The sequence below is a fragment of the Nyctereutes procyonoides genome, unplaced genomic scaffold (genome assembly GCF_905146905.1).
Source record: "Nyctereutes procyonoides isolate TBG_1078 unplaced genomic scaffold, NYPRO_anot_genome, whole genome shotgun sequence".
NCBI lineage: Eukaryota > Metazoa > Chordata > Mammalia > Carnivora > Canidae > Nyctereutes > Nyctereutes procyonoides.
Window position 1 is genome coordinate 23,001,342 of NW_026575159.1, and position 22,792 is coordinate 23,024,133.

A 22,792-nucleotide genomic window follows, 5' to 3' on the forward strand; every position below is an offset into this window, starting at 1 on the left:
TCACACTGTGCTGGAGGAGGTCTTCGAAGATCAGCAGGGATCCTGAAGAAACTGGCAAGTTTTATACATGATAAAGGGTCACTCATCACATCACTGTGGTTTCTATTGCATTGTGGTGTTGTTCAAGGGTGTCTCTAAGCTCAATGAGCTGTGTGGCCAGGTGAACAGTCAAGAGGCTCTCTGCCTGTCCCTGCACGAACACAGCACCTGACATCCTTAGGAATCCAATCCTGCTTTTGCTTTAAGTTGTTGTCCCGAGGAACCAGGCAGCAGCACACTGGCCCACAGCATCAGAGGACCTGAAGTCAGGATGAAATGACAGGCCACTCCGCTCCCTCCCCCAGCAGGGCTGTGTGTGGATGGGTAACCACACAAACACGTTGCAGGAAAGGCAGGTATGGCATAGTGTTTGCGCTGCATTTCTGCACTCAGGCCAGGATCTTTCCCTGGCTTCCGGCACCCTGACAGAGAAGGATGCCAGTCAGGCCTGGGCTGATGCCACCCTGGTCCTCAAGGTCACCCTGAGCCCGCTGCATCTCACAGGACAAAGGGAGGCCCAGGGCAAGGGAGGCCCAAGGCAAAGGAGGGTCTGATGGAGGCAGGACAGCCAGCTATGTGGGGGGGTCCCCTTGCCACACCGTCAGCTGCGACTCACCAATCCGGAGTTCAAAATTGTTGAAGGAATGCTTGTTGATCTCCTGTATGCTCTCAGTCAGGGCGAGGGAGAAGTCGGCCAGGGCACACAAATGGCCCCACTTGTCTTCACATTGCTGGAGCAGAGGAGAGACAAGAAAAACAGTCACTGTGGTGAACGTGAACCTTTCCCCAGCGGGGGCTGCCCTATGTCCTAACCCAGCTGTGCAGCCCTAAGATGGACACAACCAAGTATGTGAGCCCCTGTACACTCGAGTGGGCAGGGTCCCCGAAATGTAGGATGATGGCGGATTTGCTTAAGCAAGTGGAATATGCGTGGTTCATCATATTCCTTTCTTCACGTCTACACTCATCTTGGCGGGTTGACACACCATGAATTCCTGAGTGTGTTCACCGATGTGTATGTGTGTGAGTGTGTGTGTGTTTGGGCTCTTATGTTTGCACGTGTAGTGTTTCTTTTTTTTTTTTTAAGATTTTATTTATTCATGAGAGACACAGAGAGAGGTAGAGACACAGGCAGAGGGAGAAGCAGGCTCCTCGCTGGGAGCCACCCAGGGGCCCTGCATGTGTAGTGTTTCCAGCCTAGGAAATCTGTATTTCCTTTGAAGCACTCACACTGTTTAAGGGACATTTCGCATAGACATTTCATGGATCTCCTGAGGGAAAAGCAGAGCAAGCACTCTGTGTCTCTCTGAATCTCAATCTCCTCATCTGTAAAATGAGTGATTAGTGTCCGTGCCCTGCCTGCCTCCCTGATTGTGTGAGACTGTGTGTGTGAAAGCACTTCGTGCCTCGCCAGAGCAGAGGTTGGCGAAACGTTTCAGTGATGGGCCAAATAGTAAATATTTTAGGCTTTGTCCTGGCTACTCAACATGCCATTTCAGCTTGGAAAGAGCCAAAGATAAACTCTAAATAAAGGGGTATGGCTGTGTTCCAATAAAATTTTATTGACAAAAACAATGGGTCAGATCTGGCAAGCAGGCCGTACTTTGTGGACCCCTGCTATAGAGCACCAGTCACCCAATGACTAATGGGGGTGTCTTACCAGATAGTTGATCATGGAATGTTTCTATGTTCTTAGTTGGAAAGCAAGCGAAGGAAGAACGAGAGGAAGAAATGAGGATTCCTTCTTCCCAGTAACTTAGACTCATAGCCATGTAGCATTTGTTGAGGATCTACTGGGTATAAGGCTTTTGTGTGGGGAGCATGACACGGTCTCAGGTCATTCATCCACTAACCCTGGAAGGTAGATGCTGGTGTACCCACTTGGCACTATGCCTGGCAAACAGCCCTCAAGAGAGTGGGAGCTATTATTATTATTAATAATCCCACAAGAACAAAAAAACAGGCTGGTACTAGGGGTTTGGTAACACTCACAACTAAATCATATCTAGGGTATTTCTTCACCCTGATTTTGTTTATCAAGTCAACAACAAGGTTCAGAATGGAGCCTAGAGGTTTCTCAATCATAAAGCAGCATCGATTCATCGAGTAGATCCTACTTCCCTCAGGAGCAAATGTACGTCACCCAACTAGATAATCCAATTCATCAGATTATCTCCCTACCAGTCCCTCCCCACACAGCCTGGTGACAGTGGCCCCACTGCCTTCAGGGACATGACAACAGTGAGGCCCCTGCCATATGTTGTGACTGAGTGCAAGGAGTTCCTTTACCTGTTTTTCAGGTGACAGGCCTGACACAGCCATGTAGGTGCTGCCAATTGTCTTGATCTTTTCAATGTCTTGAAACCGGTCTTCACCGAGCAGCTGAAACAGATCCAGGCAATGGTATTAGTCCTGGTGTTTATTCTTCGAGAAGACGGGGGCTTTCCTGAAAGAAGTCCCTGGCTCATAACGAGGACTACTTTTGTCTGGTTCAGCATCCTTGAGACAGCTACTTTTCTCTCTGAGAATCATGGAGTTGGGCAGTCAACATATGTTTCCTGAGCACCTGCTAATTGCCAGGTGCCATGATGGGTGTGCCCAGATAACTCTTTAAGGAGTATCATCATATCCAGTTGTTTTGGATTAAAAACATCACAACCCACATCCAACCTTTCAGAAGATCCCTAGCTCACCTTCAAGGATACCTAGATTCTGACTGTGTCTCACTGCCCACGCCACACAGGTCACATATCCATGAAGCCAGCCCTGAGTGGACAGCATAGGTTCAAAACCCAAACCTCCTTGGCTCCCAGGGCTAAGTTCTTATTTCCCTACTCTCTTATTTCCCTATGTTGGCAGGTATAAACATAACTTCTGGTTGTCCAACTCTCTGTTTCCTTTGAAGACTGAAATATGCTCAGGGGCTCATGCCACCCTGGGGCTGTGCAGACAGGTGGGCCAGACCAAGATGACGAGAAAGTGTTTTCTACACATGTCTTGCTATAGGCATCCTCTCAAAATTAATCCAGAGCTAAGAAAATCAGAAAAATTCCAGCTGGAGAGAAATTCTTCTGGGAAATAAGGGAAAACACTGGCAGGTGTTTTGTGATTTGCTTTGGGGTGTGTGTGTGTGTGTAGCCCGATTCACAGCTGAGGCAACCTTTGTTTATTATTTTTGTTTCTTGAGCTAAAGTGAAGCCACTGTTCTGCCCTGGTTGAGCTTCCACAAACTATACCTAGAAAAGGAAGTGGCTGGAGCAGCCTGCAGGTCTTCAGCCTGGATCATGTCTGACATTTGCCCTGAGATACCCCTAAGCAGGTTTGGTATCTTAGCAGCCCTACAATTGTTAAAATGTTAGCTCAGGGATCTTGGCATGTCTTCGAGTGCCCATCTCCCTCCCGCCACCTCCTTACACCTGCCTTTCCCCAGATTCCTGAGGGGACAGGGGGACTCTTCCTTCCGCTCTTCTCTTGGAACTACTTGGCCAAGGGCCAATTTCAGGCCAAGGCAAAGCTGCCTCCTCCTCAGAAGTCAATCAGAAGACAGCAAGAGGCTTCATCATTTCATCTAACGTCCATGCAGCACATTTATCCTGCATATAGCTAAAAGCATCTAGGGGCATAATGTGGTTCTGAATCAGCCCCTGTATTAATTCACTAGTCCTGCATGGAGTGGTGAGGTGTGGGAGCACCTTTCGGCCTTCAATGAAGTGGGGGCCGTAGGGTGGGGAGCCCCGGTGTCAGGTTATTGCAAATCCAGGCTGGGAGCATGTGCTCCATGCGATGTTCTGCTTTCCTCTGAGCCAAGAATGAATTTTGCAGGTTCCTGTGGTAATCTGATCAGTAAGAAGAGCAGCATCTTGGCTTAAGTCAGCACCAGGGCATCTGGCTAAAGCTCAGCCAACATAGAACACAGAAGGTCTCTCTTGACACAGAGGGAGAAGGCATGTCTGGGTGGCCCGGGGACCCATGGGGGGAAAGCTGAGAGTGCATGGGGTTGGCAGGCCAGGGAATGTTTCTGCTGATTACATGCCCTTCCCTCTTCTTCCTCTGCCCCTTCTCTTCTACTTCTTTCTGTTTCCTCCTCTTCTCTTTTTTCCTTTAAAATTTTTTTATTTAAAATTTAATTTAATTAATATATAGCGTATTATTAGTTTCAGAGGTAGAGTTTAGTGATTTACCAGTTGCATACAACACCCAGTGCTCATTCTATCAAGAGCCCTTCCTAATGCCTATCACCCAGTTACCCCATCTCCTCACCCTCCTCCCCTCTAGCAACCTTCAGTGTGTTTCCTAGAGTTAAGAGTCATGGTTTGTATCCCTCTCTGATTTTGTCTTATTTTATTTTTCCTTCCCTTCCCCTATGTTTATCTGTTTTGTTTCTTAAATTCCACATATGAGTGAGATCCTGTGATAATTATATTTCTCTGATTAACATATTTTGTTTAGCATAATACCCTCTAGTTCCATCCATATCATTGCAAATGGAAAGATTTCATTCTTTCTGATGGCTAATAGTCCATTGTGTATACACACCGCATCTTTATCCATCCATCTATCGATGGACATCTCAGCTCTTTCCATAGTTTGGCTATTGTGGACATTGCTGCTATAAACATTGGGGTGCAGATGCCCCTTTGGATCACTGTGTTTGTATCCTTTGCATAAATACCTAGTAGTGCAATTGCTGGGTCATGAGGATAGCTCTATTTTTAACTTTTTGAGGAACCTCTATACTGTTTTCCAGAACTGCTATACCAGTTTACATTCCCACCAGCAGCTTAAGAGGGTTCCCCTTTCTCTGCATCTTCGCCAGCATCTCCTTTTCTTGTCTCCTTCTCATCTCTGCCCTCCTCTCTTCTCCCACTTCTCTCCAGCTCCTCCTCCCCACCTCCTCCTGATCTAAAACCTAGCTCCTGGACCAATCAATCTCCCGCTCTCCTAGCCAATCCAACTTCCTTCTGCAAAAACCCACCTCTACCACTAGGAGCGTTGTCTGTGTGTGTGTGTGTGTGTGTGTGTGTGTGTGTGTGTGTGTGTGTTTAAGACATCAGATGCCTACAAATTGGGGTACAGAGAACAGATTTAGTTCAAATTCATTTACCACAATTTAAAAACATGCTCGTGAGCACTTTTGGAGGATGGAGGGGCTATAGTGCTTAAAATAAAACAAAACCTGATGGCTCAATCTTCTGTTAGGGGTGGTTTTTTTTTTTTAGTGTAGTGTTTTAATTTTTCTTAATTTAAATATGTTTTGGATTGCACCAGTTTATCGTCTCCTTGCTATTTGCCAGCTGATTTTTTGTCCACCATTTATTAATTGATTGACTGGTCCCTTTAGCAAATACTTAGTAAGCATCTGTTATGAACATCTTATGTTCTAGGTACAGCACTAGTCTTTGAGGATTTAACAGGATACATAAAAGTATAATTTCTATCTTTATGAGCTTATGTCCTGCCATGAAGACCTGGAATAAAGGTACTCACCCTCCACTCTCCACAACACAAGGCCCTCTTTATGAGTAAACTTACCACAGACTTCCCGTGTAAAGGTGACTCAATCATCTTGTCCCTCACTAGACTGTGAAGCCATGGAAGCAGGAGGTGACTATGTCTTACTTATCTTGATCCCAACCCCCATCCCTAGAATAACCAAAATGGCCTTTGTTGCCTTTTTGATTACAAAACTGGAATCATAAGTGCCAGTTAATGATTAAAAACCAAAACAGTATGGCACACCTAGTTTCAAATGTTGGCAGTGCTACTTAATGGTGGCAAAGCCTGAGCTCTCTTGATGTCTCTGAGCCTTCACTTATATTTATAAACATAAAATAAAGGCTAATATTCCTATCCTGTAGGTTTTGTTGAGGGATAAGTGACGACTGAATGTTACATATTGAAATTGTTTTGCATTTGCTGCAACAGGCGGTAAACACCTATATTAATAAGATGGGTCTCTGCCCCAGAACCTAGTGGCTAGTTGGGGAGGCAGATCTGTACACTGGAGGGTTTCAGGCTCTATGATGGAAGGTTTCAGGGTATAAGTTTTTCATTAAAATAGGAGTGACAACATTTACCTGGGTAGAAGGAGGATTAGAAGAGATGTCATAAGTAGAGATGATGTTTGAATGGACTGTTCAATATTGGGTTTTCATGATGTTGAGGGAGACAGGACAGGGTATGGGGAGGATGGCATAATTTTGGGCAGAAAGAGCAGAGTATGGAATAGCCAGGTGGGCATGCTTGTAAGCAGCTGGGTGGTGCTGAGTGGGGGTACTGGGTGGCACATGGTGGGAGGTAAGGGTGGAGAGGGTACAGGGGCAGCAAATGGAAAGCCTCAGGTGACCTCATGAGGAGTTGGTGAAAGGGAGCCACTGATGGGCTTTAGGTTTCAAAGGCTGTGAAAAGATAGTCGTGCTTTTGGTGATTGCTGGGGTGAGGTACAGGAATGCCACAGTCATCCAGGGGAAAGTAAGATGGCCCAAGGCAAGAAGGGGGCAGCACTGATGCTGAGGAAGGGGCAGACCAAAGAGCCATCAAGAAGGAACCCATGGGACTCAGTAGCTAAATGGAATGTGGGGATCGAGGGAGAGGATGTTGTTGAATGATGTCACAAATGCTCTTGTTTGTCACCTACATCTTTATGGGGCCATTCTCAAGAATGCCATGGCATTCATTGTTTGGCTGCTGACAATGCATGGCTGGAGCCTTTTTTTTTTTTAAGAACTGCCTTGGGCCATTGGGAGCCTCCTTGCTGGAAATACCTGGGAAGTGAGGCACTACCCGCCCCCCCCCCGCCCCCAACCACCACACACAAGGGACAGCCCACAGCCAATGGCTGACCAACACAGGTTTACAAAAGCTTGGCCCTCTTGCCTCCATGGGAAACATCTCTGTGGTACCACTTCTGCTCCTGAGATCCTGGGGATCAGGCTAGGAGGCTAGACCTCAATGAACCCTCATCTTTGCATGGCTTCTTCCCAAGCATTTTCTCAATGAATCACTTGCCTTCTCAGACCTGGGCAAATGGATGGACGACGGTGCCCTACCTCAAGCTAGAACATGGGGATCTGAGGACGATTGCACCTGCCAAGTCTGTTAATGTATATACAGTGTAGTATGAGTATATCCCCTCATGTCATGTGTCCTTTAGACTCTTGGAGCCTAACAGGAGCCTCCACTACCTGGAGCATGTGTATACTTGTATTTAGGTCTCTGACCAAATGCTAATTGATGGTTTCATCTCTGGCACTTTGAACAGATGGAGAAATGTCCCCATCAGTGCCCAGCCTCTGCAATGTCTGAGTAGCACCAGCCTCCAATCAAGTCCTGGTTTTGCCATTGGATGGTTATTTGCCATTGGGTTAGATTACCCAGCCTTACTGAGCCTTCTGATCTTGATCCCCCAGATGGAAAAACAATGGTGTGGTTATCTCCCGGGATACTAAATTAGCTAATACGTGTTTATGTTCAGACTGCAGCCTGGAGCTCTGTGAGTGCAAACCATGGCTATTGCTACAGTGAATGTGGTGTTGTGACAATAGTGATGCCCACCGGTGATCGTAGCTTTCAGAGGTTTTGGTTTTACCTCATCGAAGTCAGCAATGATCTCATTCAGCAGGCGCAGGCATTCCACTCCTTGGTTATTCATTTCAGTCTGAGAGTAAAAGTCAGCAAACCCGGGGATGGAGGCGAACATCACCCCGACGGCATCATAGGATTGAGAATACAGCTCCTGGACATGGAAACACACAGAGGGAGCCAGAAACAGTCAGTAGAGGCAAGGTTCTGCAGTGATGCTCCCTGTGCGCACGTGTATGTCTACACCCACACACAGGTTACCATGGGAAGGACAGACAATAGGGTTCTGACACCATCATGTCCACATAGGACCACTGACAATTCATGGTCTCCAGCCCCGGGGGGGCGCGGCGAGTTCTGACAGCACACCTCTTGTCCTTGGCTAGCTTCCTTCTCTGTTCCAGTAGCGAGTCCAAACCCTCACCCCGTCCCTAACTCCACTCCCCACTGGATTCCTCTCCAGAGATGATTTTGTCTCTTGCCTTTGTGGCAAACCTGAGGCTCTTGGGAGCTGCCCAGCTCTGTTCCAGTACTCATCCTTGTGTCTACATTCATTCTTGTTTTCATCCCGTTTGCTTCAGCTACAGACAATGCCTGTTCCTGCTGCCAAAGGTCAATGTTTCTACTGGATGTGTCAACAGCACCTGCTTCTAACTTCTTCAGCAACATCCTCCTGTTGTGATCCTTTTCTTTATTTCTTTTCTCCTCCCCCACATCCCTCCCCCTCTCCAAATGTTCCCTATATGGAGAAGTATGACACACCCTGGATCCTGAACACACCTGTGACCACCCACCAGTCTCTCTTCCTCTTCATCCAAACTTCTCAAACTGGTTCCCTCCACTGCCCGTTGCCACCCTGGCAGCGTTCATTCACATGTCAGCTGAGAGCAGGTCAGCCTGCCAGCCAAAGTGGAAAAAAATCACTACACAAGTACCGGGTCATGTCCTTGGGGAAACCTGTGCAGGTCGGTGTGGTCATCACTCGCAAGACCATGAGCCTCTTGACTTCCCTTGTTTTGGTGATGCCGCATCTGTGTTCCTTATTCCTGGTTCCTTCAGAGATGCCTTTTTGGGGGGGCTTGCCTCCCATCTGAAATGTAGGCGATTGCTGTGGTTCTGTCCTTGACCCACTGCTCGGGCCAATGTTCATACATTTACCTGGGCCATCTTATTTACTCTCAACCTTTCACCAACATTCAGGTGGGACAGACTCTGAATTCCTGTCTTCAAGTCAGCTCCTGTTCCTGGGCTCCCAGCTTCTGGGCCCCACGCTGGGTTGTCCTCATATTCCTCAAGCTATAAATGTTGGATGTTTCTCCTCTCCCCCTAAACCTGCTCCCTCATTCCCTCAGTGCTACCGAGTCATCAAGGTTAGAGATGCTCAGAGATGCCTTGACCCCTTCTTCCCCAACACGTCTGGATTCAATACATTGGCAAGTTCTGCTGGCTTTCTTTTCATCTCAAGTTTTTCTTTTTTTCTGTCCCTCCTGCCATTGCTATTTATCAGGGCCACTGGTTTTCCTCCCCATGCTGTGTTCCCTGACTCATCTTGTCCCATCCGGAGGCATGTTCCCTGTGGTGGCCGGAGTGATCTTTTAAACACAGAACACTGACCATGTCTTTCCCATTCTTAAAACCTTCCAGTGGCTCATGATTGCCCTCAGGATAAAGTGCAAACACAGCCGCATGACGCAGATTCATAGACTCATGCCCTCATTTCCACCCTTCTCTGCAGCCTCTACTGCCTGTGAGTCCCTGCATTGGACCTCGTGTTCCAGAAACACCGAAGCATTGTGCTCCTGCCTAGGCACGGTCGCTCCTCTCACAGAAGTCCCCCTGCGGGCCCTTGCATCGCTTGGCATGGAGCTTTCCTCTGACCGCCAGAGGGCACTATGCCCGCGGGAGCAGTGGGCTCACCGCTCCAGGAAATTAATGCCCCTCAGAGCTGCTCTCAGCCAGTGGCTTATGGTCCTCAGCTCCTTCATCCCCTGGGCCAGAGAGCTGTGAGGTAGGCTTTCTACAGGCTCCCGAATTCCCAGTGGGATTGAGCTCCAGGCGCCCCCAGAGGTTATGAGTCTGATAATTCAGCCCTGCCTTTCCTTCCCACTCTCTTGTCTAAGCTTGGCTTCCTGGGACCACCTCTAAGTGAATTATTTTCACCCAAATCCTTGTCTCAAAGTCTGCTTCTGGAAGAGTCAAACGAAGACACACACACACCTTCTTATCTCACTTGAATGCTTTTTATTCCTACTGTCTGTCCCTTGATGGGACATGTCCTTCCTTCCTGAAGTTAGCCTCCCTAGCCAGGCTACTTGTTTTCTGCCTTCATTAGCCATATAGATACAGTGGCTTCTTCTGCAAACCTTCCCGGACTGCAAATAGGGTCAGGAGGCTGAGTACACCCTGTGGACTGGATTCCATATCCCTGGCTGCCTGAATTATCACCTACAGCTTATCTCTTCCTTTAGTGTGAATTCCATAAGGCAAAGACCCCATGCCATTCATCTTAGTCCATTCTAATAATTCGGTTCATATTTTTGGGATGCCATAAATTATAGCCCCCACTATAATGCATGCTGTCCATAGGGTGTGGTACAAAGCAAATGCTCTAAACTGTTGGAATTAATGCCTCCCTGGTCTTTGCAGGAAACATCAAAGATTATGAAGTGCTTTCGTATGAATTCAGTGATTTAATTCTTGCAATGGTCCGGTGAAGTAGGCACGATTCTTATTGCCACTTTCCAGATAAGAATATGAGAGAGAGACAGAGAGAGAGGAGTAAAGCTAGTGTTTTGGATCATACAACTAGCAGTGGAAGAACCAGGGTTGGAGGTCCTCCAGGGTCCTCCCCACTCTGCACACTTGGGCTTGTCTCATCTGGTTTCCACGCACTCCATCTGAGAAAGATGGTGTCCCTGATTCAAGATCAATCAGTCTTGAGCTTCCAGAGTGGAGGAATCTGAATGAATTGGTCCAATTGCTGGTCCTCATCCAAAAGAGCACAGGCTGGTGGTGACTGGCAGCACTGGGTTGGGTTGGGCAGGGTGTGGGGAGTGCAGGTTGTGGTCAAGGAGCAGAGCAAGGGTACAGGGCTTTCTAAGTGTGGCCATTCACCTTGGCCTTGAGCAATGCAGTGATACCCCAGGAGGAGCCTGACTCCCTACTTTCTCTGATTCCTCCAATTGGCTGTGATTTGGAGAAAAAAAAACTGTCTCTTATGTATTATATCACTTTGTTCAGGCTGCCCTCACAAAGTGCCACAGACTGGGTGGTTTAAAAATCAGAAATTTATGTTCTCATGGTTCTGGAGGCTACAAAGTCCAGGCTCAAGGTGTCAGCAGACTTGATTTCTCCTGAGGGCTGTCTCCTTGACATTTTTCTCCCTGTATCCTCACATGGTCTCTCTGCTGTGTATGTCTGTGTCCTAATCGCCTCCTCTTAGAAGAACGCAGTCAGAGTTGATTAGGGCCCTGCCCTAATGGCCTTGTTGGAACTTAACCACCTCTTTAAATATCCTATTTCTAAATACAGTTGCATCCAGAAGTCTCGGGGGTTAGGACTTTAACATATGAATTATAGGAGATACAATTCAGCCCATAATGCTCCATTATTTTTATTTTCTGTTTAAAACAGAAAACAAGAGAAAACCCTACCAGAGCCCTCTGAAACCCCTTCCACAACACAGTGGGCCAGCTCACCTGCCATGTCTGCCTGGTGATATATAAATGCTGCTGTGGTATAAAGGCTGGTCACCAGGGGTTTCTCATCATCATTTATCTGCTGTAATGTTCTCACCAATCCTAGCTCCTGCCACCCTCTCCTTAGTTTCACTTCTCAGCCTCTGCCAACAACCAGAATGCTCCGATTGCTTATATAACACAAATAATGCTAATAATATCAGCTACATCTATGGAGCGCTTCCTGCACGACAAGCATCACACAGGATGCTGCACACACATCATTGCACTGAATGCTCACAAACCTCAGGACCTAGATACGGTTAAGATCCTGGTTTACTTGTGAGGACATTGAGGCATGTTGCAGTTAAGTAATTTACCCATGACCTGCAGTTGTTAGGAGACAAAGTTGGAATTCACACCCGCCCAGGGAGTCTGCCCAGAGCTCCTACTGCTGCTACTAATGCTAATAAGCAAACACCAGGACCATAGCCATCACCGCAATAACAACAATAATAATCAGGATGGTGCCTAGGAATAAATGTCACTGGGACTGGAAATTGGACCCAATAAGTCCCTCTGAATGGATGATTGATTTAACACTAGGTATTGGGGTTCCTAGGCCATAAACTCCAAGCCCTGTGACCTGAGTTCAGATCTCAACTCTGCTGTTTCCTATTGGAGGATGGGGGGGGGGTAGGACTGGGGTGGTAGGAGGCTCATTCCTCTCTGCCAAATGTTATCTGGAGAAGAGAGTGGCCAGAAGGAACCAAACCCAGGGCACAGGCTTTCAAGCACACTAGGTGGCCTAACTATACTGAACCCACCTTGCACCAGGCTGCGTTGGGCACTTCATGTGTTCTCACCTGATTTAATTCTCACACCAACTCAGCAAAGTCTGCATTATTTCCCATTAATCAGAGCAGGATATGTGCTCACAGAGGTTGGGTAAGCTGCCCTAAGTCACATAGCTAGTTATAAGCAAAGATGGAATTTGTGCTGCACACAGAAGAGGTGAGGGGTTTGGAGGGGCCATGGAAGAGCTCTAGTCACCTATCTACACCTTTAAAAACAGCCCCAGGGATGCCTGGGTGGCTCAGCGGTTGGGTGCCTGTCTTTGGCTCAGGTCATGATCCCCGGATCCGGGATCGAGTCCAAGCATCGGGCTCCCTGAGAGGAGTCTGCTTCTCTCTCTGCCTATGTCTCTGCCTCTCCTCTCAATCTGTGTCTCTCATGAATAAATAAATAAATCTTAAAAAAAATAAAAACAGCCCCATCATTCTACTCTCCCCAGTCAACTGCTTTGGATATGCCATCTGTTTTTGTTGTTGTTGTTGTTGTTATTTTGGGCTCAAAAAAAAATAAGAGCACTGTTAACTGGGGAGGGATTGGTGAATATAGAAGAGCAATTATTGTTCTATCATCCTCTGGTCTGGGCTTCGTAGAGGGTTTTGAGCATATGTGCACTCCCTGGTCTGCCCAGATATCAAGATGAAGACTCAGTCGGCTCTTTGTCTGGGGAACCCAGACCTCCCTGATTCCAGGTCCTGTGTTTCTTATACTGAGTCAAGCCACCTCTCTGCCAAGGAGAAGCAATGTCTGAGGCCTATTGACTTTATTAGCATCCTCAGGTTTCTGTGCCAACATCACCACCTTGGAGAGACCCTCCAGTGTCCACTCCCCCCCCTTCACTACTCTGTTCTCTTACTCAGCTTCTTCTGTCCTCGGAGGACTGATCACTCCTGGGTACCACGCTGCATATTTATTCATGTTCATGTCTATCTGCCCATGCAAACGCATGCTCCATATCACAGTTTGACCCCCAGGACCTAGAACAACACCTGGCATGGGGTTTCCCTCAATAAATACTTGCTGAATTCGAGTGAATGAGTGAATGAGTCGGGTCGGTGGGAGACTAGGCTCAGGAAGGAACCAAAAAGATGACAGCTCACACTGATCAAATATAACAGCGACAACCCGATGTGCTTCTAAAAGGTGCCAAGCACCATTTAGACACTTTGTGCATAGTTACTCATGGAAACATAGCAATAAGAGCAAGTTGGGAAGGATTGTTGCCTTGCAGGTGAGGAAAGTGAGGTCCAGAGAGGTTCATCACTTGCTCAGTTCCAGAGGTAGTGAGAGGAGGAGCCAAGATTGAATCTAGGGCATCAGGCTTTTTAGAGCACCATGTGGCCTTTCGATGCTGAACCCACCTGGCACCAGGCTGTGCTGGGCACTTCATGTGTTCTTACTCAATTTAGTTCTCACGCTAAAGTCAGCAAGATTGGAATTGTTTCCTCATTAATTGGATTACAAAATGGATTCAGAGAGGTTGGGTGAGCTGCTCCAGGTCATACAGCGGGCGAGCGGCAGAGATGAAATTTGTGCTATCTGGACTTTGCAGCACCTGGGACACCTGCTGTCATTAGTGTCCTTTCTACAGGTCTTAAAAAAGCTACAATGAGCAAGCAGGTTTCCCAGGACTGAGCAATAGCAATAGCCAGGTTGGGGTATTGGTGAGAAAGTCCCTGCCCTGGGGTGATGAGCACCAATCTAAGTCAGAAGTCCAGCGGAATGTAGAAGCTGCCAGAACCTTTGTGGGATGCCACAGCCAGAACCCACTGGACAAGATGTCCCAGGGGGTGAGGCTTTGCCCACCTGTATTTAGCTCGCTTGTCACTGCTGCCCCTTCTCTCCCATCCTCCCCTCACAGCAATGTGGCACAAAACACAAAATCTAGCTTTGAAGGTGAAGCAGACCTGGGTGTGAATTCAAGCTCACTACTCACTAGCATTGTGTTCAGACTTCTCTGAGGCTCAATTTCTTCTTCTAGGAAATGGGTATAATCATTCTTATCGCCTTACCGCTCACATCTGTGAGCCGTGCTGCGGCCTCGCGGAGGCTGGGACCCACACTCACGATGTCCAAACCCCAATCAGACTCTCAGAGGTTTGTATTGTAGTTCAGATTTGTAGCGGGAAGAGAAGCTAAGGATGCCTCTTGCAGTAACACAGCAGGGCACTGGGAGTTACTGCAGATCACAGCAGTCCCGCCTCTGCCTGTCACCCCTTCCCATGTCACATTACTCTTTCACACACATACACACACACACACACACACACACCCCTAGTCTTGCCAAACCCCTACAGGCACACGGTAGGGGCAGTGCAGCACAGAGGGAAGAAACCCAAGGGACTGGACTTGACTCACAGCTTTGCTTACATAGAGGGCATGTCATGGCCCTCTCTGAGCCTCCATGTCTTCGTCAATAATGTGGGGGTAGTGATCTCTCCTCTTAAGAATGTAACTGGAATGAAAGATCCTGGACATCACTTGCCTATCTCAGTACCTGGCTCACAGCAGGTGTTCGGTAAATAGTATTTATAGTGCGAACATTCTCTAGGCCATGTCAAAGCTTGGTGGCTAAGACTGGTCAAGTGTGAATTCCTGAAATAGTTAAAACCTCAAAGAAGCAGAACAGGACAGTTGACTGAAAATATCTTCTAGGATTAAGGCCGAACTGGTCATTTATTTTGCTCAGTGGAAGTTTGGCCTGGACCACAGCTGATGGCTTGGAGCCTCGGCAGCTCTGGGAGGTTCTCTCCTTTTCTAGAGAAAGCCAGCAAATTCCTGCTTTCCTCCTCTGGTCCCAAGTACCTTATTGTTTTGGTATTTTAACCGAAAAGTAGTTCTCTTTCCATCTCTCTTCTGGTTTTTCCTTTGATGGCTCGTGTTTCACCTGCTTCTTTGGGGGTCCTGCCCAATGCACATCACTAATCTCTCTGCTTCCTTGTCTTCATCAAGAAGCTCTTGCAGCAAAGGGCTTCCTGACCCTAGGGAGGCTTGAGAAAACCAGGTCTGAAGATGATTCTAGAGAGCTCCATCTGTTGAGTGGGGTGGGCGGTGCTTCGACATGCATCCAGGAGACCTTCAGGACCCAGTTGCATGAAGATTATTCAAGCAGCAGCTTACTCATCCCTTTCTCTTCTCTTCCGCTGATCTTGCTGTGGTGGCTTGGGTGGGAAACGGATCCTGGGGATTTCTCCTGATTTTACCCTCAGGCAAGGGTCATGCACCCAAATGTCTTCAGTGGATCAGCCGGTGACATCAGAGATAACATCTCACCCACATAGAGAGAGATGTTGCAGAGCCTGACACAGAAACACGTGCGCAGAGGTATATAAAACTCAAATCTCAATCCAGTCTCGCAATGGCTCTCACATTAAGGCCATCTTAGAGATGAGGCCCCTGGGGCCGGGGAGGCCCTGCACAGACATCGTGGTGCAAGGCAGTCTGGGTAGCCTGATGCTCTGGGGTAGCATGGTCTCCATTCTCCTGTGCTCACATGAGGGCAGCAGGATTCTCCCAGAGGTCAGGACCAGTGTGTCCAACTGCACCCCTCCCAACACCACTCTCCCTCCCGGCCAGACCAGCCTGAGCTCACCTCGTTGTCCCGGTCTTTCTCCAGGAAGTGGCGGGCTACGTGGCTGGGTAGAATGTTCCGGAGCATGTTCTCATTGTGTTCTCTTAGCTCTTTCATCTCGTTGATCTCCTCTTTGGCCTGTACTCGCCAAAGGAAGTCAAGGCGGGCTGTGTACTCCAGCTGTCGTGCATGAGAGAGAAAGAGAAGGAATGAGTGAGCTCTGGGGTGGGGGATACACAGCGTGAGAGGGGGAGAAGGCTTCTCTGGAATCCTTCACAAACAAAACAGAGCCCGAGCTGAACATTCGGAGGGGCATTTTGCCTGAGGCCCAGGGATCCAACGGTGATTAGACTCCACAGGCACCTGTGCTTTTGTGATTATGTAACTATCTGGGGATGTGTGTGTTGTCTACTAGATCGTAGGTGCTATGAGACCAGGAGTCCCTTCACCGGCTCAGTGACACCCTTACTGTGGAGTACCATGCCCAGCGCAGGGGAGATCCTCTGTCAATATTTGTTGACTCCACAAATAATAAAGCCAGCTAACACCCAAATGGTGCTTGCTATGTACGAGCTATTATTCTGAGCAATACACATTTCTTCACTCCTTTCATCACACAACAACCCTGATAGGGAGGTATCATTACCCATCCTTATTTTGCAGATGAGATGTTAAAGCAAACAGGGTTGAGTGACTTGACCAAAGTCACACAGTAGTTAGTGGGGAAGCCAGGATAGGAGCTAACTCCAGAGTCCAAGGCCAGAGTCTGAGCTCTTCATCACTGTGCAAGAGGAAGAAAGGAATAGAAGGATCGTGGATTTTACATTGTGCCACAGATGTGGCTTAGAGTCCTGGTCCCACATTCAAATGCTGTAACCTAGACTAGTGACTTCGTTAGAGATTCCTCATCTCTAAAGCTGATATGGACACCAGAGACCATGCAGGACCGGAAGAAGAATTATTTGGGAAGTTACAGAGAAGGCATGTGGCTCACAGTAGGTTCTCAACACATAGCATTACCTCCCTTGTGTCTTAGTATCGGTACTGGAGAGTGGACAGCTTCCTTTTTATTTTTTTTAAAGATTTAATTTATTTATTCATCAGAGACACAGAGAGCAGAGAGAGAGAGAGAGAGAGAGAGAGAGAGAGAGAGAGAGGCAGAGACACAGGCAGAGGGAGAAGCAGGCTCCATGCAGGGAGCCTGATGTGGGACTTGATCCCAGGACTCCAGGATCATGCCCTGGGCCAAAGGCAGGTGCTAAACCGCTGAGCCACCTGGGCTCAGCTTCTTTTTTAAAGAATCTCCAAAACCATATTTATCACAGCTTGGGGGATGCCATTCTTTCCAAGTCTTTAACTGTCGGAATGGACAACATGCTGCACGGCCAAACACGTGGTCAGACGCCCTGAATTCAAGGATCAAAAACATTCAGCTGGTTTCTTTCCTTTGTGTTATGTGAAAGCCTCAGTGGATGGTAAAAATTTGGAAAGACAGAGGCACAAGATTATTCCTTCAGCAGAATTTGTAATAGCAGAAGCTTGAAACAACCCCAGTGCTCATTTTGTTGGCTGAATAGACTATTGTACATGGCTATAAAATAAAAGGGGGGGCTGCTTCTCTCTACTTTGATGGACTAGTCTCCAAGTGGAGAAAAGCATGTGTAGTATGCCACCTTCGAGCTACTAAAGGAGCAGCTAGAAGGTATTATGCTAAGTGAAATAGAGAAAGATAAATACCATAGGATTACACTCGTATGTAGAATTTAGGGAACAAAACAGATGAACATAGGGGAAGGGAAGGAAAAATAAAATAAGATAAAAATAGAGAGGGAGGCAAACCATAAGAGATTCTTAATTCTAGGAAACAAACTGAGGGTTGCTGGAGGGGAGAGGGTTGGGGGGATGGGGTAACTGGGTGATGGGTATGAAGGAAGGCATGTGATGAGATGAGCACTGGGTGTTGTCTGCAATTGATGGATCACTGAACTCTACCCCTGAAACTAATAATACACTGTATGTTAACTAAACTGAATTTAAATAAAGAATCGAAAAAAAAAATAAAAAGGGGCATCTACTTCTCTCTTTCTCCATATATTTTTCTTTATTTATTGGAAAGTTGAAGAATAAAAAGTCAAACATTAAAAACTCATTACCGAAGAGATGAGGAAGGAAGGGAAATAGGGATAGAATTTAAAGTTTTAAAATTATTTTTTTAATTAATTAATTTTATTTTATTTTATAAATTTATTTTTTATTGGTGTTCAATTTGCCAACATATAGAATAACACCCAGTGCTCATCCCGTCAAGTGCCCACCTCAGTGCCCATCACCCAGTCACCCCCACTCCCCACCCACCTCCCCTTCCACCACCCCTAGTTCGTTTCCCAGAGTTAGGAGTCTCTCATGTTCCGTCTCCCTTTCTGAAATAAGTCAATCAGAGAAGGACAAACATTATATGGTCTCATTCATTTGGGGAATGTAAAAAATAGTGAAAAGGAATAAAGGGGAGGGGAGAGAAAATGAGTGGGAAAGTTTTAAAATTCTATCTTGTTTCATAAACTTGGGTGTAGAATCGTGGAAACATTTTACTTAATTATTTTTTTTTTAATTTTTTTTTTACTTATTTATTTATGATAGGCACACAGTGAGAGAGAGAGAGAGAGGCAGAGACACAGGCAGAGGGAGAAGCAGGCTCCATGCACCGGGAGCCCGACGTGGGATTCGATCCCGGGTCTCCAGGATCGCGCCCTGGGCCAAAGGCAGGCGCTAAACCGCTGCGCCACCCAGGGATCCCCATTTTACTTAATTATAAATTAAGTTTACATGGATGTTAAAAAAAAACTGTAAAAAGAAACACGCAGACAAACAAATGAATCTACACATATAACCATGCCGTGAGGAGATATCCCAAATATCTTAACACAATAATTTGATGACACATTTGTAGAGGGAACTATTCTGAGGATAAAAAGAACTCCAAGAGGATCTTAAAAGGATCTTAAAACTGTTTACAACAATTGTATTGTAGGTGGTAGTGTCTGTATCATTACTCTTAGACTACTGCATGTGAATTGCAGGACAAAGCAAATGGCTAATTGTATTGATGTCACTGAGAACTGGTATTTCTGGGAAGGAAAAAAAGTGCAGATATAAAAGATATAAAACTGATGGGTCTAAGCCAAAAGCCAATAAGTATCACTATGAATTCATGCTATATATATATTTTCTAGGTTGGCCCACTAATATAAAAGCCTAGACAATAGGGGCAGCTGGGTGGCTCAGTGGTTGAGCATCTGCCTTTAGCTCAGGTCGGGAGCCTGGAGTCCCGGGATCCAGTCCTGCATTAGGCTCCCTGCAGGGAGCCTGCTTCTCCCTCTGCCTATGTCTCTGTCCCTCTCTCTGTGTCTCTCATGAATAAATAAGTAAAATATTTTTTTTAAAGGCTAGAAATAATGAAAATCTAGTAGCAGTGGGAACTCCCAGTGTCCAGCCTGTGGTTTCCAACTGTCAATTGCTACAAAAATGAGCTCGCACTTTTTGCAGAAATGGCCAAAGTTTAGGGCAGAACATGTACAAGTCTGGACCATCTTTTCACACCAGAGAATAAGAAGACTCCCAGAAACTATGGGGGTTACGTGAACAGGCCCTCACATGTCAAAGATGTGACAAATTGAGCTTTAATAAGGATAATGATTGCAATAGATTGAAGCACAGAGAATACGGTAGCATGTGAGAGGTCAGAATGACACTTAAGACACACGACCTCTTTGATCATCTCTAGATGGTGTTTGGGGACAGATTGACTGGGAAACTTATGGGGAACACAGTGACAGGGAAATAATTAAGTATTTATCCTGACTTTGTTTTATGAGCTGCGCTTGGAGGAGTAGACTCTCCTTCAAACTGTATTCTCTCTAATGACTTAATGGAGTATTGATAGAATCGAGGTCTCACCACCTATGAAATAAAAGAACAAAGGCTATTCCTGTCAATAGCTGCTAATAAAAAAATATGAGCAGATATTACATGCCTGATAACAATAATCCACAAAACCAACCAAAAATATGTTTATTTTTGTAGAAAAAAAATTGAACCTGAATCTCAACAAGTTTCTAAACATAACTACCAATGCGGGAAAAACAATGGACAACAGACTGTTTAAGGCCCCAAGAGGATGCAAACTCTAAACTGGGAAGCATTATAGAAGTTAGATGACTCTCACCAAATATTGCCAGAAAAAAAGATATGGAGAGTAATCTTATAAATTAACAGACAAATGATATCAACCAATGGCAATACACAGATTTTCTTTGCAACCCAAATCAAGTAAATACACTTAAAAATATAATTATAAACCAATTAAGAAATTAAAACTGGGCCTAGAGATTTGACAATGTTAAAGAAACAGCATTTTCTTTTCCTAAAGTGTCTAATAGCATTGTTATTAGGTTAAAATTCTCTATCTTGATTAGATGCATATTGAAGCATTTACAAATAAAATAACAGGACATCTGGAGTTTGCTTCAAAATAATTGGAAAGGAGAGATGAGCAAAAAGAATAGGAAGACAGGCGAGAAAAGACACAGGAGTTCATGATTGTTGAAGTTGTGAGATCATTATGCAGTTCATAAGCTTTTGTATAGGTTTGAAATGTTCCATTAGAACAAAAAGTGAGTGGAGGCAGCAGGTTGCACAAAAGAATGCTGGTCTTGACTATTTAGCTGTGTGACCTTGGGAAAGTCATTTGACTTCTTGTATTTTGGTTCCCCTTTGAAAAAAATAAGGATAATAGTCTCCATTGTGTCTAGTCCAAGAGGCATGGATTATTATATGGATCTATCATGTGAACCAAATCACATGATTACATGCAAAAAAATTCTGAAATGTCTAAAATATAGATTTATAAAATACTACTGCACTTTAAGGCAGTAGGTCAGATCAAAGCTGTGCTTTAGCTTTTTCCCCCTCCAGATTCAAGAGCATCAAATTTTAATTTGTCAAGTTGCAGGACAGTATTTTCTTATCCGAATGAAATGTTTTGTTATATTCCTTAAAAATGCATGATTGGTTGAAGCAGGAGATCGTCTTTTATTTATTTTCTATTGAAAACCTTTCATCTGATTGAATTCAACTTGGAAACACAGGGAGGGAAATCTGGAGTCCTACAGTTGATTTCAGCTAGGATTTCCCAGTTACAAGAACACGTTTTACATGTCAGCCATGTGACGGCTGGTCACTGTGTTGAAGGCATGTCCATCAAGAGACTCTCATCCGAGTACAAGCTCTGCCTCTTGACAAAGCAAGTCTCAAGCAGGGAGGCATCACCTATTATTAAATGTCTGGGGAAGGAAAGTAGCCTTTCCAGCTTACTAAAGGTCTAGCATATAGAGCACCTACTACGAGCATGGTGCTGGGCGTACGAAGATGTGTGAAACTCTTCCTTTGATTTGCTCTCAGCTCATTGGTCAAGGGAGAAAAACAAGAGACAGGGGAACATGTTAAGGAAAGAGATAATTTCAACACAATGGTTAGAGCAGATGTGGACAGCACAAGGAAGGCATGGGCAGTGAGTTTCTTTCTTTCTTTCTTTCTTTCTTTCTTTCTTTCTTTCTTTCTTTCTTTCTTCTTTCTTTCTTTCAATATTTATTCATTTATTCATGAAAGACACACACACACACAGAGGCAGAGACATAGGTAGAGGGAGAAGCAGACTCCCTGTGGGGATCCTGATGCAGGATTCAATCCCCGGACCCCAAGATCACTCCCTGAGCCAAGGCAAGATGCTTAACCACTGAGCCACCCAGGCAGTGAATTTTTTTTTTCAGGCAGTGAATTTTTAAAAGTGAAAATTCCTTAGCATTTGGTCAAGAAATGTCAACTGACATGGAAGTGCAATCTCCTTCTTGATTTTCATCAAACCATTAGGGAAGTGGCTCTATGAGAAGAGTACCAGAGGAATGAACACATATTGTTCATAAGCTTTGTGCCAGGCTCTTAGCACATAAGGAGAGCTAATGCTGGTCCAGCTCTTGCCTTGGACCAGGCACTGTTCTAAAAACTTCCTATACACTGAAGCTCATTAGATACTGTATTATTCCCATTTCACAGGTGAGGAAATGGAGTCACAGTAAGGCAAAGTCAGGGCATTCTGATGCCAAGCTATGACTCTTGGCCCCTGTGCTATATGTACTTGACCTCATGGAGCCATTCTCCAACTCCAAGGCAACAACTATCATCCTCTTCTCCTTACAAGTAAAGAAATGGTGGCTCTTGGGCCTTGAGTTTCTCAATGTCAGTCATCCTCCCAGGGACATTGCTGAGACTCAAATTTAAGAATATGTGGTTCCAGGAGCACCTGAGTGGCTCAGTTGGTTATGCATCTGACTCTTGATTTCAGCTGAGGTCATGATCTCAGGGTCATGAGATTGAGCTCCACACTGGATTCCATGCTAGGTATGGAGCCTGCTTGGGATTCTCTCTTTCCCTCTCCTCCCCCCTACATGCTTTCTCTATTTCATTCTTTCTCTCTCTCTGAAAAAAAGGAATATTTAGTTCTAATGTTTGGATCGTTCCTTCTAAGGCACACAGTCCTGGTGCCTGTCTTTATCTGACCCGGAAGTAAGTGGCTGGAGACTTAATCTCTGTCCCCATCCATAGGTGTGTCTTCCTCTGCCATAAATGGAGCCCCTGTGGCAAAGCCCACACCTCAGGGCTGCAAGGGAACCAGGCAAGGTGGCAGACATCTGACTGCTGTTTCTTTCCGATGTTTAGAATGCTCACCTGCCTTGGAGGAGGAGGAAGTGATGGCATGTCACTTCCACATATGTGCAAGATGAAATTTCCCAATTGTTCACTTATATAACTCCCTCTATCCCTCTGGTGATGTCTAATTACCAGGCTGCTGCTGTGCACCATGCAGCTATGGGCATTATTCAACCTTTTAAAAAACTTAGGGCCCCTGAGTCACAAAGAAAAACTGGTAGAAGCAGGTAGCAGACTCAAGAGTGGACAGACTGGGTTCAGAGAAACAGGAGCCTGACAAATGCTGTAGACAGACGATGCAGAAGTGATG

At 45.9% G+C, this 22,792-nt stretch overlaps 1 protein-coding gene across 1 annotated transcript in view; it reads right to left on the reverse strand.

Annotated features, from left to right (window-relative positions):
* ADCY8 (adenylate cyclase 8) overlaps positions 1–22,792 on the reverse strand; it is a 209,477-nt gene that overhangs the window by 2,638 nt on the left and 184,047 nt on the right. Inside the window, exons 14-17 of the mRNA XM_055314450.1 lie at positions 15,742–15,900; positions 7,628–7,774; positions 2,329–2,421; positions 656–770 (exon numbers count right to left, since the gene is read on the reverse strand). Coding sequence (XP_055170425.1) covers positions 656–770; positions 2,329–2,421; positions 7,628–7,774; positions 15,742–15,900 — 514 coding nt within the window. The remainder of the gene's footprint in view (positions 1–655; positions 771–2,328; positions 2,422–7,627; positions 7,775–15,741; positions 15,901–22,792) is intronic.